At 48.1% G+C, this 14,460-nt stretch overlaps 1 protein-coding gene across 1 annotated transcript in view; it reads right to left on the reverse strand.

Annotated features, from left to right (window-relative positions):
* Nucleotides 1–13,995, reverse strand: part of CFAP46 (cilia and flagella associated protein 46) — a 123,207-nt gene extending 109,212 nt beyond the window's left edge. The window contains exons 1-6 of the mRNA XM_031949402.1: nt 13,549–13,995; nt 13,233–13,303; nt 10,556–10,680; nt 10,045–10,176; nt 9,344–9,408; nt 8,783–8,947 (exon numbers count right to left, since the gene is read on the reverse strand). Of these exons, the coding sequence (XP_031805262.1) occupies nt 8,783–8,947; nt 9,344–9,408; nt 10,045–10,176; nt 10,556–10,680; nt 13,233–13,281 (536 nt within the window). The 5' untranslated portion in view covers nt 13,282–13,303; nt 13,549–13,995. The remainder of the gene's footprint in view (nt 1–8,782; nt 8,948–9,343; nt 9,409–10,044; nt 10,177–10,555; nt 10,681–13,232; nt 13,304–13,548) is intronic.
* Nucleotides 13,996–14,460: the final 465 nt, after the last annotated feature.

Here is a 14,460-nt window from a genome sequence, read left to right on the forward strand (position 1 = left end):
TTAATTGCTTCATGGGTAGGCTGAGTCAATATAATAAAATGACAATTTTATATAAGCTAATTTATATATTAATTGGCATGTCAATCAAACTACCAAAGAATTACTTTATAGAAGTAGAAAAAATAACAAAATTTATCTGGAAAAACAAACAAAAAACCAACAAAAATAACTAAGAAATCAATGGGAAAAGGGAAGCAGGGCAGCCTAGCACTGGCAGATCTCAAACTGTCTTGCAAAGCAGTAATCAACAAAACAATATGATACTAAGAAATAGAATGGTAGATCATTGATATAACAAGTATATAAGACAGCAACAAATGATCATAGAACTCTTGTGTTCAATAAACCTAAAGACCCCAGTTTCTGCAATAAGAACCCACTTTTTGACATACACTTCTGGGAAAACTGGAAAGCATTTTGGAAGAAATCAAGCATAGACTAACATCTTACATCATGTAACAAGATATAGTCAAAATGGAAAACATTTATATAAATGGTGGTATCATAAATAAATCAGAGGAGCATGGAAAAATGTGCTTGTCAGATCTATGGATGATAGGAGAGTTTATGGCTATACAAGAAATAGAGATTACAGGAAGTAAAATAAATAATTTTGATTACATAAAATTAAAAGCTTTTGCACAAATAAAGCTAATAGAGCCAAAAATTTTTATTTTTTCTCAATAGTATTTTTTTCAAAAACATGTAAAAGATAATTTTCAAGACCTTCTATTCCAAATTTTTCTCCTTTCCTCTTTTACTTTCCTCTCCTTGAAATAGCAAGTAAATGATATCGTTTAAATATGTGCAATCCTTTGAAACATATTTCCATTTTTTTCATGTTGCACAAAAAAATCAGCCCAAGAGGAAAAAAAAAACATAAAAAAACAAAGAAGGCAAAAAATTCTATGCTTCAATCCACATTCAATCTACATAATTCTCGCTCTGGATGTAGATAACATTTTCCATTCCAAGTCTATTGAAACTCTTGAATCATCACATTGTTGAGAAGAGCCAGATCCATCATAGTTGATCATTAAATAATCTTGTTATTGTGTACAATGTTCTTCTGGTTCTGAACATTTAGCATCATCAGTTCATTTCCAAGCTTTTCTGAAGTCAGCCTGCTCATCATCCCTTATAGAAGAATAGTCCATTATTTTTATATACCATAACTTATTTAGCCATTCAATTTCTAGTTCCTTTCCACTACAAAAAGAGCAGCTGCAAACATTTTTGCACATGTGGGTTCTTTTCCTTCTTTTATGATCTCTTTGGGATGCAAACACAATAGAGACCCTGCTGGATCAAAGGATATGCATAATTTTATAGACCTTTGAGTATAGTTTTAAATTGCTCTCCAGAATGGTTGGATCATTGCATCTTGTGATGAAGAGAGCCATCTACACCCAGAAAGAGGACTGCGGGACCTGAATGTGGATTACAATATAACATTTTCACTCTTTTTGTCATTGTTTGCTTGCATTTTATTTTCTTGCTCATTTTTTTCTTTTTGGCTTAATTTTTCTTGCGCAGCAAAATAAGTGTATAAATATGTATGCATTTATTGGATTTAACATATATTTTAGCATGTTTAACATATATTGGATTACTTGGCATCTAGGAGAGGGAAATAGGAACACAAAGTTTTGCAAGGGTTAATGTTGAAAAATTATACATGTATGTTTTAAAAATAAAAAGCTTTTAATTTTTAAAAAATGGTTGCATCATTTCACAATTCCACCAACAATGCATTAGTGTTCCAGTTTTTCTACCTTCCCTCTAACACTAATCATTATATTTTCCTGTCATCTGAAAAGTGTGAAGTGGTAAGTCAGAGTTGTCTTAATTTGCATTTCTCTAATCAATAATAATTTAGAACAATTTTTTCATGTGACCAGAAATGACTATTTTTATCTGAAAACTGTCTGTTCATATCCTTTGATCATTTATCAATTGACTTGTATTTTTTACAAATTTGAATCAGTTTTCTATAGATTTTAGAAATGAGACCTTGATGAGAAACACTGGCTGTAAAAATTGTTGCCCAGTTTTCTGCTTCTCTTATAATCTTGGTTGCATCAGCTTTGTTTGTGCAAAACCTTTTTAATTTAATGCAATCAGAATTATACATTTTGTATTTCGCTAGTTCTTTGGCCAAAGATTACGCTTTTCTCCACAGATCTGAGAGGTAGACTAGCCCTTGTTCTCCTCATTTGCTTACAGTATCACCCTTTATGTCTAAAGCATGAACCCATTTTACCTTATCTTGGTGGAGGTGTTGGACAATGACTAGTTTTTAACCATACTCTTTTCTAATTTTCCTATTCCACTGATCCATTACTTCATTTCTTAGCCAGTACCAGATGGTTTTGGTGACCATCACTTAAATATGCTATAGTTAGGATACCTTTCTTTGCATTTTTCATGAATTCCTTTTATATTCTTGACCTTTTGTTCTTTCAGATGAATTTTTATTATTTTTTTAGCTCTATACAATAATTTTTTGGCAGTTTGATTGGTATGGCACTGAAAAAGTTGATTAAGTAGAATTGTGATTTTTATCATATTAGCTCAGTCTATTCATGAACAATTTATACTTTTACAATTGTCTAGATAACTTTATTTATGTGGAAAGTGTCTTGTAATTGTGTTCATATAATTCCTGGCTTTGTCTGACAGGTAGACTCCCAAATATTTTATATTGCCTACATTTGTTTTAAATGAAATTTCTCTTACTATCTCTTACTATTGGGTTTTGTTGATTACAGGAATATCAAGATTTATGTAGATTTACTCTATATTCTGCAACTTTGCTAAAGTTAATTGTTTTAAGTAGTTTTTTTAACTGATTCTCTAGGATTCTCTAAGTATGCTATCATATAATCTGCAAAGAGTGATAGTTTTTTCCCTCCTTACCTACTCTATTCTTCTCTTATTGCTAAAGCTACCATTTCTAGTACAATATTGAATCACAGTGGTGATAATGAACATCCTTGTTTCACCCCTGATCTTATTGGGAATGCTTCTGGCTTATCCCCCTTACATATGCTTGTACAGCCAAAATTAGAAAACAGGAACTGATGAAAACCATTTCAGCAAGTTTCTTTGATAAAGGTTTCATTTCTCAAATATATAGGAAACAGAACCAAATCTATAAAGATAAAAATGGCTCCCCAGTTAATGGTAAAAAGCTACAAATCAAGTTTTCAGAAAAAGAAATCAATGGTATCAAAAGTTAAGTAAAAAATGCTGTAAATCATTTATATAAATCATAAATTAGAGAGATGCATATTAAAGCAACTCTGAGGTGCAACCCTCTCCTCTCATTCCTATCAATTTGCCATGATAGGAAAGGGAAATAACAAATGTTGGAGATGTGGAGAAATTTGAACACTATTGCATTGTTGGTGGAATTGTGAAATTATCCAACCTTTCTAATCATATCAGTCTTTTTAAAAATTTTTTTGTTGAGACAATTGAGGTTAAATTACTTGCCCAGGGTCACACAGCTAGGACATGTTAAGTGTCTGCCATTCAGATTTAAACTGGGATCCTCCTGACTTCAAGGCTGATGCTCTATCCACTACCACCTAGCTTCCCTGTATCCAACCTTTCTGGAGAGCAATTTGGATCCATCCCCAAAGGGCTGCACCCTCTTTGATCCAGCAATATCACAACTAGGGCTGTATCCCAAAGAGATCAAAGAAAAAGGAAAAGTTCTATAGATAGAAAAATATTTATGGTAGTTCTTTTTGTAGTGGCTAAGACTTGGAAATTGAGGGTGTGTTCAATTAGGAAAGGGCTGAACAATCTGTGATAATAATTGTGATGGAATATTATTGTGTTATAATGAGAAGCAGAATGATTTCAGAAAAATTTGGGAAGATGGACATGAACACGCGATGCAAAGGTGAGAGTGAGCAGAACCAGAAGAATATTGTACACAATAATAGCAATGTTGTACAATGATGAACTGGGAAAGACTTAGGTATTCTCAGCAAGGACCTGTGATGAAAGATGCAATTCACCTCCAGAGAACTGATAAATTTTTAATGCAGATTGACATATACTTTTAAAACTTTATATTTCTTGTTTTATTTTATTTGTGCTTTTCTAACACTAACCCTAATCCCAACTCTAACTGGCTAATATGGAAATGTTTGGCATGATTTCACATGTATAATCAGAATCAAAATGCTTTTCTTTTCAAGAAATGGGGGGGGAAGGTGGCAGAGAATTTGAAATTCGAATTTTTTAATGGTTGTTAAAATTTGTATTACATGTAATTGTGAAATATTTAACAATTTTTAAAAAACCTTCTCTAGTTCCTGTTTAAAAAATAGGTATATTTACATGGTTTTGGGGTATGCCTTGGGAACAGAACCACAGGCATTTTATACCTTTCACGTTCTATAATTAATTTCCATGGAATTCCTCTTTCCATCTCTTCCTGAGTTTTGCTGGTAAAACAGAGAAAGGTTGAAATCCATGGGTTTAGTTGATATCCTGCTACTAGGATAACTTTATGGTGCAAACTATTTTTTGTTGAATCTCAAAAAGGGATCATTTTGTTTCACCTCTACAATCCTGTCCATTTGTGATTACTATCCTAGAAATATATTAAAATAATAACAACAGATAGCTTGGCTTTGCCTACCTGGGAAGGCCATTGGTATTTCTCCATTCCTGCTACTAGATTTTGGTTTAGATTACAACTAATAGATGATTTCATTAATGATTTTTAACAGAAATGAATGCATAGTTTATCAAATGCTTTTTTTCAGCATCCTTTATGTGACTTGTGCTTTTTATTTTTTGTTACTAATATGCTCTATTATTTTTATAGTTTTCTTTATATTGAAGAAAGCTTATCTTACATCCCTAGTATAAATCTGACCTACTGATAGTTGATTGTCTTTGTACTATGTTGCTAATGTTTTATTCATTATTTTGGCCCCAATCCTGGAGATATTGGTCTGTAGTTTCCTTTTTCTGCTTTTTTCATCCCCTGCTTAAGCAACTTTATTGTCTCATTGGAGGAGTTTGGCAGGATACCTTCTCTTTATGCCAACAGAATATATAATACTAAAGTTAATGTTTAAATGTCTCATAGAATACATTTGTGAATCCATCTGATCCTGGTCCTTTTCCTTTGAGACATCAATGACAGCCTGTTTGATTTTTTTTGAAATTGGATTATGGTTAAAATCTCTATTTTTGTTTCTAGACATTTTATATTTTTGTAAATTTTGTAAATATCCATTCATTATATTGATCAATTTGGCTGTCCCATCACTGGGGAAAAAACTCCAATAATTTCCTTTGTTCCCTCTTATCTGTTGTGAAATTTTCATTAGAATGACAATTTGCTTTTTTCCTCTTTTAAAATCAAGTTAGCTAAGTTGCTCTAATTTTGTTCTTTAAAAAGCTTTTAGAAATTTAAGGTTTTGTTTATTCTTTGATTTTAAAAATTTCCATTTCTGCGTTTAGTTTTTTATTGTTCCTTTCCTAGTTTTCTGTTATTTTTAGTTGCAATTTCACTTCAGTGACCTGTTCTTTTTTATTGAGGGAAGTGTTTAGAGAGATAAATGTTCCTCTCTGGATTGCATTGGCCGCCTTCCAAAAGTTGTCTCATTGTTGTATTTTGTGAAATTATCTATTATGATGAGTTCCACCAGTTATTTAAGACTGCTGAGCCTATATTCAAGTTTGGATTCTTTCTTCCTTGTGGATGATTATGTGACTTTGTGATGGCCCAAAAGGATGACTTTGGCATTTTATGCTTCCTATGTTTGTTCAAGTTTTAAATGTTCTACAGTTGGGTCATTATCATCTAGCATAGACAGGCAGTCAAGCGCTCTGGGCCTGAGGGAAATATGGTCTCAGACTTTACTAGCTGTGTAACCCTGGGCAATTCACCCTGTTTCGCCCTGCTTGCCTCATCTGTTAAAGGAGTTGGACAAGAAGTAGCAAAGCATTCCAGTATCTTTGCCAAGAAAACCCCAAACAGGGACATGGAGAATTGGACACTACTGAACAGCAGCGGCAGCTTTTCCCAGGAGGGTTAAGCACAGCCGAGAATGCAGAGACCCCTATGTCCTGTCCAACTTTCCCCAGATTTTCTTTAGGTCTTTAATCTTTTTCCTGGTTCCTTCTTGTCCAATTCTCTGGTTGTAGGAGGGGACAGGGGGCTCTGCCTCTTTGCCTCCATAATTCACCATTTTTTCCTTTAAGTCAGTAGAGGCTTTCTAAGGGGTGCACACATAGGAAGTCGAGAGTGGATTGATTTTTATGGGTCAGAACCAATGTGGTTATGAAATCCGAGCCCTTGGAAAATAAAAGAAAAAAGCCTTGAAACAATTCATGATGAAGGAAAAGCAAATGAAAACAAGGCTTTACATCTGTCAGACTGAGAGAGATAAGCCAAGGCCATGGCGAGGCAGGACCACCAAGGTACTGTTGGTGCTGCTGGGAATGGGTCTGGCCAGTCGAGGAAGGTCAGCAGTCTGGGCCCCTTGGCTCACTGCCCCTAAGCACAAGGACTAAAAAGCTCAGAAAAAGGTCCGGACCGACAAAAGCATTTTATAGCTGCTGCTTTTTTTTTTTTTTTTTTTTTAACAGTTTTGTAGAGACCCCAGAGGTGTTCGTCCATTGAGGAACAGCTAAACAATGATGGCGCACGATTGCACTGCAATATTATTGTGCCTTAAGCAGCAAACAAAAAGCAAAATAAACAAGTTCCAGGAACTTGGGGAGATCTGTATGCATCGGTGCAGATCTTTAACCCAGTGACCCCCACACTGAGAGACTTGAGGTCTCTAGTCCATGCAATGACCTATCACGGCCAAGGCAATGGGCACCTCTGTTGACTGCATATATTTACTAGAAGCCTTTCATTTTCATTATCTCCTCTCTCCCCTTCCCTGGGAGGTTGAGAAGGGATACAGAGAAGGGAAGGAAGAAAGGAAGGAAAGGAAGGAAGAAGGAGGGAGGGAGGAAGGAAAGGAGGGAGGAAAGGAAAGGAGGGAGGGAAGGAAAAGTGAGAGGGAAGGAAAGGTTGGAAGGAAGGGAAGAAGGGAAAAGAGGGAGGGAGGGAAGGAGGGAGGGAGGAAAGAAAAGAGGGAGGGAAGGATTAGGGAAAGAAGGGAGTGAAAAGAGGGAGGGAAGGAAGGAGGGAGGGAGGGAGGGAAGGAGAAAGGGAGGGAAGAAGGAGGGAGGGAAGAAGAGAAGGAGAGAGAGGAGGGAGGGAGGATCTGCGGAGGGCTTTATTACCATGATATTAAAGATGCTACTGAGAAAGCCTTAGACATGACCCATCAAGGGCTGGCACCTCCGATACATGCTGCCCATACTAGCTGTGTGACTCTGAGGGAATCACTTCACCATTCAGTGCTGATCCCATTCCCCCCCCCCCCAAAGAGCCCAGAAGATGCTGAATGAGTGGCTGCCTATCAGCTTTGGGGGAGGAGACTCCTGACTTGGGGTGGGGTAGGCAGGGAGCTGAAAGTCCCGGGGTAACTCTACAGCACTTTATTCCTCTTCATCTCTTAGAGTCTCTGTGAGGAAAAGGGATGATTCAGTGTCGATATCCCCAGGTCCAGAGACCGGGCGCTCAGAGGGGCCATCTTTTCGGGCCGTGGACGGCAGGCTTTCCATGCCACCCCCAGGCTGAAGCTCACTTTAGCCCAGGCAGGTATTGGGGAATCATCTTGGTTTGGTTTTAGGGTCTGGGACCAAAGAGCCCCCTCGCCTCCGGGGGAAGCCCGGGCTTCCTCACCAGGATAACGGGACCACTCACAATATCCCTCAGGTGCAGAGGTGGTCAGTGGCTCTGATCTGTCGGAACCAGCAGCCAACCTTCCCTGCCCCTCCCCCCCCAGCCTGAGAATCACATCTAAACAACAAAAGCCTGGGAGCCCCAGGTCATTCCCTGCAGAGAGTGCCCAGGGGCGCTGCCACCTCCTCCAGGAAGCCTTCCAGGGGAGGGGCTTCCTCTGCCCACCTGCCCTGCCTGGGCCCTGGCTGCCTTGCCACGCTCCACCTGGAGCCTTCCATCTGTGTGCCAGCCGTTGTCTCCCAGTCCCTCCCCTCCATCCTCCGTTGAAAGTGCAAATGGGGGAGCCCCTGTGGGGACCAGGGTGGGTAAAGGGGACACATCAGGGAAAGGCATCGCCAGCAAAGGGGGTGCCGTGGGGGGAGAGACGGAGAGAAGGAGTGATGCAGGCCCTCCCTCTCGGGGCAGATGGAGAGCCCGGTGCACCTCCAGCCCCAGGGGCGCACGCCCCCGCGGCCACATCCGGGCTCCCTGCAACCTCCTGATCGGGACTTGATAGAGTCGGGAGGCGCGCATTTAGGGTTAGAGTCGGGAGGCACTCCCAGACCCTGCTCTTCTCTCGGCCAGAAACACGTTTTAAGCTGTGTGCAGCGCGCAATGCTCTCATACGCACCCCAAATGTGGGGCCTACACACATGCGGGTCCCTAACTTAAGCCTGGGGCTGGCTTGGAAAGCCCGCGCTCCCCGGGGACCAGAAAGGATGCCGGCTGAGCTGCTGGGCTCTGGACCTCGGGAATATCAACAAACTTTTGCTTTTCCTCGGGGCAACTGGGGGCTGAGTCCCCAGGAAGAGTGTGAGCTCCCCAGGGGAGGCACACGGATGTCCCCACCCACTCTGGGTCCCCAGCTTCCCCCGCTCTGGGTCCTCGGCCCCCCGGCCTCCCTGACTCTGGGTCCCCGGCTGGCCCGGCCCCTTCCCCAGCTTCTTCAGGACCCCCACTCACATCATGAGCTCCGCTTGCCAGTCCTTGTCTTCCTCATTGATCTGCTCCAACACACTGACGATCTGAGCCAGGCTCGGGATCAGGTACTTTCGGTGGTTGGGCTTGAGGAAGGCCCTCGCCATTTTCCAGTAGAGGACAGAGGCGTTGTAGACCAGAAAATAGTACCTGGGAGCAGCCGGCTCCAGTCACCCTTTGAGACTGGCCCCACCTCTCCCGGTCCCAGCCCCGCCCCATCCCACCTGCGGTTCCTCCTCTGGCCCCGCCCCCTGTCTAACCTGCGGGCCCCGCCCCCGCCCCACCCGCGGCTCCTCCTCTGGCCCGCCCTGGGTCTCGTTCCCCCTCCTCCCCCAGCCCCGGACTCACCCCAAAGGTGCTGTGAACACAGCCCCCCCAGGGAGCTCTCACTAGCGCGCCCCGGAAAGCTGCCCCGTTCGGAGCAGAGGCCCTGTGTCCACCAGGGGGCACAGACGGCCGTGGGGCAGCAAAGCCCTGCTGAGCAGGCAGCGGACCCCAGACCCCCAGGGACTCCCAGGAACCCCGGGGCTCCCTCCCTCTCCTCACCTGGGATCTTCACTCCCAAACTTGATGGCTTTCATGTACTGAGCCACACTCTTTTCAAATTCATCCTGAAATCCCCCAAACAGATGTAGAATTATTACTATTATCACGAGTAACTTTCCCCCAGTGGCTGCAAGCTTCCGGGTGCAGCCCCCCTCCCCGCCTTGAAGCCCCGGGGCTCCCAGCCTGGTTCTCAAAGGCTCAGAGTCCTGAATTCAAATTCAGCCACAGATGGAGCTGGAAAGCCCCCCCCACCCCCCAGGCAGAACGGTCCTGGTGAACCCCACCCCGTCTCTTTCCCAGTGTCTGACCCATGTATGGGGCTGTTCTGACAGTCCAGGGCCCCTGGAAGGAGCCCCTCCCCCAGCAGGGCCGAGTTCCGGGGCCCATAACTTATGGCCACAAGGAGTCAGGAGGGCCAGCTCATGAGACGCCCCCATTTGGGGCCAGGCAGGGCTCCCTTGGGCCAAAGTGGATGGGAAGGGGTCGGGACTCAGCCCATCCCAAAGCCACCAGGTTCTGAGATCTGAGGAAGGCAGGGATGGCTACAAACACGGATGTCCAGGGCATGGGGGGCCCAAGGGGGGGGAGGGGGAACGACCCAGGGGCCCGGGCAGTGTGGACAGCAGAGCGTGCCCCCTCGTGGGAGGGGCGTCCAAGGCCCCACAAGCAGGGGGTGATGGGCGAGGAGGCCCCGCGCTCACCAGCTTTTCCATGGACTCGGGATTGTACAGCTGGGCCTGGCACAGGTAGGCTCTGCCCCTGAACTGGCTGGGCAGCGGCCTCCCCTTGAAGTACAGATTCACGCAGTCCTCTGTGATCTCCGGGAGCCTCATCTGCGGGAAAGGCAAAGACCCGGAGCCCCGACGCGTCCTGGGGAGCTGCTCACGGGGAGGCAGCCCCGAGTTCCACTCCTCTCTCAGACGCTGGCAGTGACCCCCGGACCCCTCTGTAAAATGGGTATAACAAGAGCCCCTCTTCCTCCCGGGGCTGGTGTGCGGACCCAGCAGGGACAGAAAGGGCTCAGGCCCGAGGGGCCCCGGGCCCTTGCCCTCCGACTTTGGCTACAAGGAGAGTCCCCGGCCGGACTGCCGGCCAGTGCATCGAGGCCGGGTGCTGGGGGCGGGGGCCGGGGTCCTGGGGGTGGGGTCTGGTCATGGGGGCGGGGCCATGATCCTGGGGCAGGGGCGGGCCCTGGGGGCGGGGCTGGCTCACCTGCAGGGCCTGTTCGGCGCATAGAACGGCCAGCTCCAGGCTGAAGCTCTCCGAGCTGTCCAGGGCACACTGGCCCTCGCTGGCCCCCTTGATCAGCTGGTAGGCTTTCTTCAGGGCCTCGACGTCTTTGAACAAGGACCACGGGTCAGGAGAGCAGGCCCCCGGAGCGCCCAGCCACAGGGATGCGTGGGGGGTCCACTTGGGACCCCCATGCCCAGCCTGCGCCACCACGGGAGCCCCCAGCTGGCCCCCGGCCTCCTCTCCCGGGCTCCCCCACCCCCGTTTCCAACGGCCCTTCCTGCTTCTCTCCCCCCCCCCCCCAGATCTCTCTTATGGTGGAGCTGTGACAGCTGATGCTAGAACATGGGACCGGCTGCCATGGCCTGTCAGGCGGGAAGGACCCCCTCCAGAGGAGCCAGCAGAAGCCGAGGGGAGGTAGGGATGGGAGGGCTGGGGGGGGGGAGCTGGGGCGGCTGGCAGGCCTTGGGGCCGGGCACAAATGGAAAACTGGGACCGGGAAGCACTAGTCTGCCTCTCCTGGGGGCCTTCTGGCTGTGCATGCACTTCCCGGGGAAATACTGGGACTTTAAAATGTGGGCAAGTAAAGGTACCGCCAAGGACCCCAACACAGGCTTATGGCCCAGGCTTTGGGGCAGCCGTCCGTAGAACCCGCATGCCCCGGCTTGGCTGCGGTCACAGGTACTTATGACTGTCCCCATTTGACAGATGGGGAAGCTGAGATCCTGAAAGGTTGGTCTGGTCATCTAGGCCGAGCAGCCACACTAGAACTAGCCGTCCCCTCTTGGGAAGTGCACCCCGAGCTCCCACCAGCTCCCCAGCAGGGAGGAGTCACAACAACCAGAGGGGAGTGACCCCACCCAGGCTCCCGGCTGCTCGTCAGCCTTCTCTCCCTGTTCCTGAATGAGCAGCTGCCCCGTCACAGGAGACCTTCTTGTTCAGGGAAAGGGGGCATTTCCCACCCGGGATCATCCTTGTCACAGCCTGACTACTCTTGCTCCATTCCCCTCTTGGTCGTGCTTCTGGCTCCGCAAACTTTCTCCCCGACAAAGCTCCCCCAGGAGCTTTCCAGCCCCTGACATGCTACTGCACCAGAAGGAAGGCTTGGAGCACTTTTTATCGTACTTGGATCCTTGACCCATCACATTCTGGCGCACAGAAGAGTGTTTTACCCCAGGGCCTGGGGGGGCCCCATGGAAACCTCACACCCCACTGTGACCTGCCTCCCCCCTGCTTCTAGGAGACCTAACAGTCCGGACATCCGGCCCTCCCGTCATATCCATCCCACTCACAAAGTGCCGGATTGTCAGAGGGTTAGTTCTCTGAGAAAACCTGCCCAGGGCCACCAGAGCCCGAGCTGCAGCTTTAACCTTCCTCAACACTTCCTTAAGCTGAGATGGTTAAGAAAACCAATCCCCCTTTTAAAGAGAACCGTAATTCTTCCACCAGCGACCCCCCCGTGCGGAAATTTTCTGTCCCTCGCCAATGGCCCGGTCTGGCTCCCTTCCCCATCTCCAGCCACAGCCTGGAACTTGCCAGGACCACGGATGCTCCGCCCCCAGAGTCCTGAGCTCCCCCCTCCCCGTGGCTCCTCTAGAGCTCCGAGCTCCCTCAGGGAATTCTCTCCCACCGTTTGGAAAGGCAGGAAGTTGAAACCTCATTGAAACTACTTTGGTCAAAGCCAAATTACACTCAAACAGCTTCCTGACGGAATGGGGCAGGCTCCCATCCAAGGGCGCTGAGAAAAAAAGTTTTCTGCCACGAGGGGAGCTCCAGAGAGGAGGAAGGCCCAGAAGGACCCTGGGGTGACCACACGGGTCACCAGAGCAAGGAGCATCTGCCTCCCCCTTTGGTGAGCAGCACAGCCCTCCTCCCCCTCCTCGCCCTCCTTGCTCTCCCAGCCTTATCTGCCACTGGCTGCTGGGTGGCCCAATGGCTAGCACCCTGGAGCAGGAGTCGGAGAGAACCTGGTTCAGACCTTGCCTCTGGTTTACTTCACGTGTGACTCTGGGAAACCTCTCATGTACTCTCAGGCTCTCTGTGGGCAAAGGGGGCCCAGCTCCCGGCCCCAGGCCCAAGGAGAAACGTTCCCTGTGAGCGCGAAGCCCAGAAACGGCCTAAAGGGCGACTCAGGTTCTGCTCATGGTCTAAGCTCAAGAAAGCGAGGAGGGTGCTAGTAATGGAGACAACTTCCCGCGGTGGCCTGTGGGCAGGAGAGCCGAACAGCACTCGGCACGTGGGTAGGAATGCAAGAGTTCAGGACCATTATTCTGGCACAGAGTTCAGGACTATTATTCTGGCCCGCCCCCGCCCCCGCCCCCCAAACCGTTAGCTGCCCAACAGGGTAGTTGGCTCACAGAATCCCTTTTTCTGATCATCCCGAGTTAGTTCTCTACAATTGTTCCCCCACCCCCACTGGACCCCGCCTTTTCCTTGTTCCCCATGCCCCCTTCCCCTCCTCCGCCCTCCCCTCGGCTACTTCCCTTCCCCTTCCCTCCCCTCTTTTTGCTCTGCCGAAATTTCCCCCCTTCCCCTGATCCTTTCGGTCCCCTCCCCTCTCCCCCCTTCTCCCTTTTCCCTCCCCCTCTTTCCCCCTCTTTCCCCCTCCCTTTCCTTCCCCTTTTTTTTCCTCCTGTTTCTTCCCCTCCACGCCCCTTACCTCCATGCTGTTGCGCATCGTACAGGAGCTGCCTCACGGTCAGGTCCATTTCTCCGCGGGCAGGTGGGGGCCTGTGGGGACGGAGGGCGGACGGCCGCCCTCCTGGGAGTCACTAACTGACTGACCTGTTCCTTCCAACTAGTGGAACCAACGCCCCAAGGCCCTCGGCTCCAGCCAGGGTTGGAGCTCGCCCCCACCCAGCCCCAAGATGAATGGCCAATAGGGGGGTGGGGCCGGGCCAATGGGCGTCTTTGGCCTCCCCCGCCCCCAGGACCCCAGACCCCTCTCCATGTAGCCCCCTCAAGTCAACAATTACGTGCAGTAGCCGGGGTGGTGTATAAGGTCCTGGTGGCAGGAAGCCGGCGCAAACCGTAGCAGCAGCAGCAGCAGCAGCAGCAACAGCAACAGTAGCAGCAGCAACAGGAGGACGGACAGCGTCCCTCCGTGTCCTGGCAACGGAAAGGGGGGGGTGAGGCGGGGCGGGTCTGCGGAAGGCCCACCTCCTTTTCCTAGCCACCTCCTTCCTCTCTCTGAAGACGAAAGTATGTCGGGGGAGCCCCGCTGCTCCCCAGAAGTCTCAGCTCCAGTCCCACGTTGTAGCCTGGACACAGCCCTTGAGGCTCGCAGAGTCAGAAGGGCCAGGCAAGAGCCCTCTGGGCCGGTGGGGTTGTGCTGTGGACGTAGGCCTCCATCCCTCCTGTCTGTCACAAGGAGAAGCAGCTGGGCCCAGTGGGTGGAGCCAAGAAGGCCTCAGCTCTTCCTAATTGGCTGATCCCAGGCTAAATGCTGGAGTTCTCTAGGTTTCTCTCAAGTCAAGATTGAACTTGGATTTATGAAGTACCTACTGTGTGTCCTACTATTCGCCAGGGGAGAATCCTAGCTTTGAAGGGCTCACCATCTCGTGGCTCTAGATGTACCAAGGTTCCAGGAAGTACTTAAATGAAAAAGAAGGGAGAAAATCCCAGAGAAATGGCTCTAAAACATGGGCTGCCGCAGTAAAGGGGTGGGAAAGACTTCCTGGAGAGGGAGGGAAGATTTTAGCTGGGACTTAAAGGAATCAAGGAAAGCAAAGGGGCAGAGATGAGGAGGCAGAGCATTCCAGACATGGGGGACAATCAGAGAGAAGGCCCATAGTCAGGAAGTAGAGAGTTTTTCCAGGGAACATAGAGGAGGCCGATGTCTATCGGTGGAGATTATCTGGTGGGAAAGTAAGGCATAAGAAGACTGG

The sequence above is a fragment of the Sarcophilus harrisii genome, chromosome 2, assembly GCF_902635505.1.
Source record: "Sarcophilus harrisii chromosome 2, mSarHar1.11, whole genome shotgun sequence".
Taxonomy (NCBI): Eukaryota; Metazoa; Chordata; class Mammalia; order Dasyuromorphia; family Dasyuridae; genus Sarcophilus; species Sarcophilus harrisii.